This window comes from Penaeus vannamei, chromosome 12 (assembly GCF_042767895.1).
Source record: "Penaeus vannamei isolate JL-2024 chromosome 12, ASM4276789v1, whole genome shotgun sequence".
Classification (NCBI taxonomy): domain Eukaryota; kingdom Metazoa; phylum Arthropoda; class Malacostraca; order Decapoda; family Penaeidae; genus Penaeus; species Penaeus vannamei.
In genome coordinates, this window is record NC_091560.1 from 38,271,551 (window position 1) to 38,272,955 (window position 1,405).

Sequence of the window (1,405 nt, forward strand, 5' to 3'; positions counted from 1 at the left end):
GTTATCATCCACTTCTCTGCCCTTTTCTTCAATCTCTTTTCGGTCTTCGTCGCCAGTTCTCTGCCGATGGGGTTCTCAGCTGTGGAGACCGGCAACTGTGTTAAAATTGTCACCGTTGCTCTTTGAAATTGATACTGTAGTTGTTATTATTACTATGTATATTATCAGTGTTATACTTATTATCATTATAATTATTATTGTCATTATTATTATCATTATAATTATCATTATTGTCATTATTATTATCATCATTATAATTATCATTATTGTCATTATTACTATCATTATCATTATTGTGATCATTATCACTATCATCATCATTCATTATCATTATTATCATCATCATCATAATCATCACCATCACTATCACCATTATCATCAAATGCTAAATGAAAAAAATGAAAGGATGATGCTCAACTTTTTTTTTTTATTTTTTTTACATTCCTACTTTCTCTACACACGACAACGACATAACAAAAGGTAACAACAATAAAAGTAACAGTAGCGAAAACAGCAATAATAATAATGATAATAGGAACAAAGATAATAATAATAACACCACCTCTTGTCTTTGCTAAATCCATCACGGGGGTTATACAGCAGCAAATCCATAATAAAATAAGGAAAGCAGGATTGCCTCAGCAATATATATATATATATATATATATATATATATATATATATATATATATATATATATATATATATATATATATATATATATATATATATACAGATTGGCGAAAACAACATAAAAAATCCACAACAAAAAATACATTCCGTGCATATTGTTTTTCTTTTAAACAATATAAGCCATACTTACGCAGGGTATCGTTCACAGAGCATATCAGGTACGATATGGAAGTACTGTTCAGCCAAATACCAGATACTCTTGGTATTGTTGGTATGATGTCACCTTTCAGTGCCAGTTGCCCACTCTGGAACAACATGTATGGTGGGAGGGTTCAAGAATGATTGGAAATGAGATTAAACGTTGTTCTTCAGAATGTATGGCGTGAGGATTTATGTGTGTATGTGTGTGTATGTATACATATATATATATATATATATATATATATATATATATATATATATATGTATATATATAATGTACATAAATGTTTATGCATATATATGTATATATATGTATATATATGTATGAATAAATAAATATGTATATTAAAAAAAAAAAAAAAAAAAAAAAAAAAAAATATATATATATATATATATATATATATATATATATATATATATATATATTATGTGGCGTGGCTGTGTGTGTGTGTGTACGTAAGTGCTTGTATAAAGAGAGATAGAGCTTAAAATAGCGGAGCTTACCTCAGTATCCAAAACACCAAGATAATAGGTATTAGCTTCTTCGAAAGTAATATTCTTGTACTTCCAT

General features: G+C 27.3%; 1 protein-coding gene across 1 annotated transcript in view; it reads right to left on the reverse strand.

Annotated features, from left to right (window-relative positions):
- LOC113804595 (uncharacterized) overlaps nt 1–1,405 on the reverse strand; it is a gene marked incomplete at its 5' end in the record, with an annotated part of 3,300 nt that extends 1,895 nt beyond the window's left edge. The window contains 3 exon segments of the mRNA XM_070128287.1: nt 1–79; nt 824–938; nt 1,339–1,405. The exon segment at nt 1–79 is cut by the window's left edge and continues 89 nt beyond it. Coding sequence (XP_069984388.1) covers nt 1–79; nt 824–938; nt 1,339–1,405 — 261 coding nt within the window.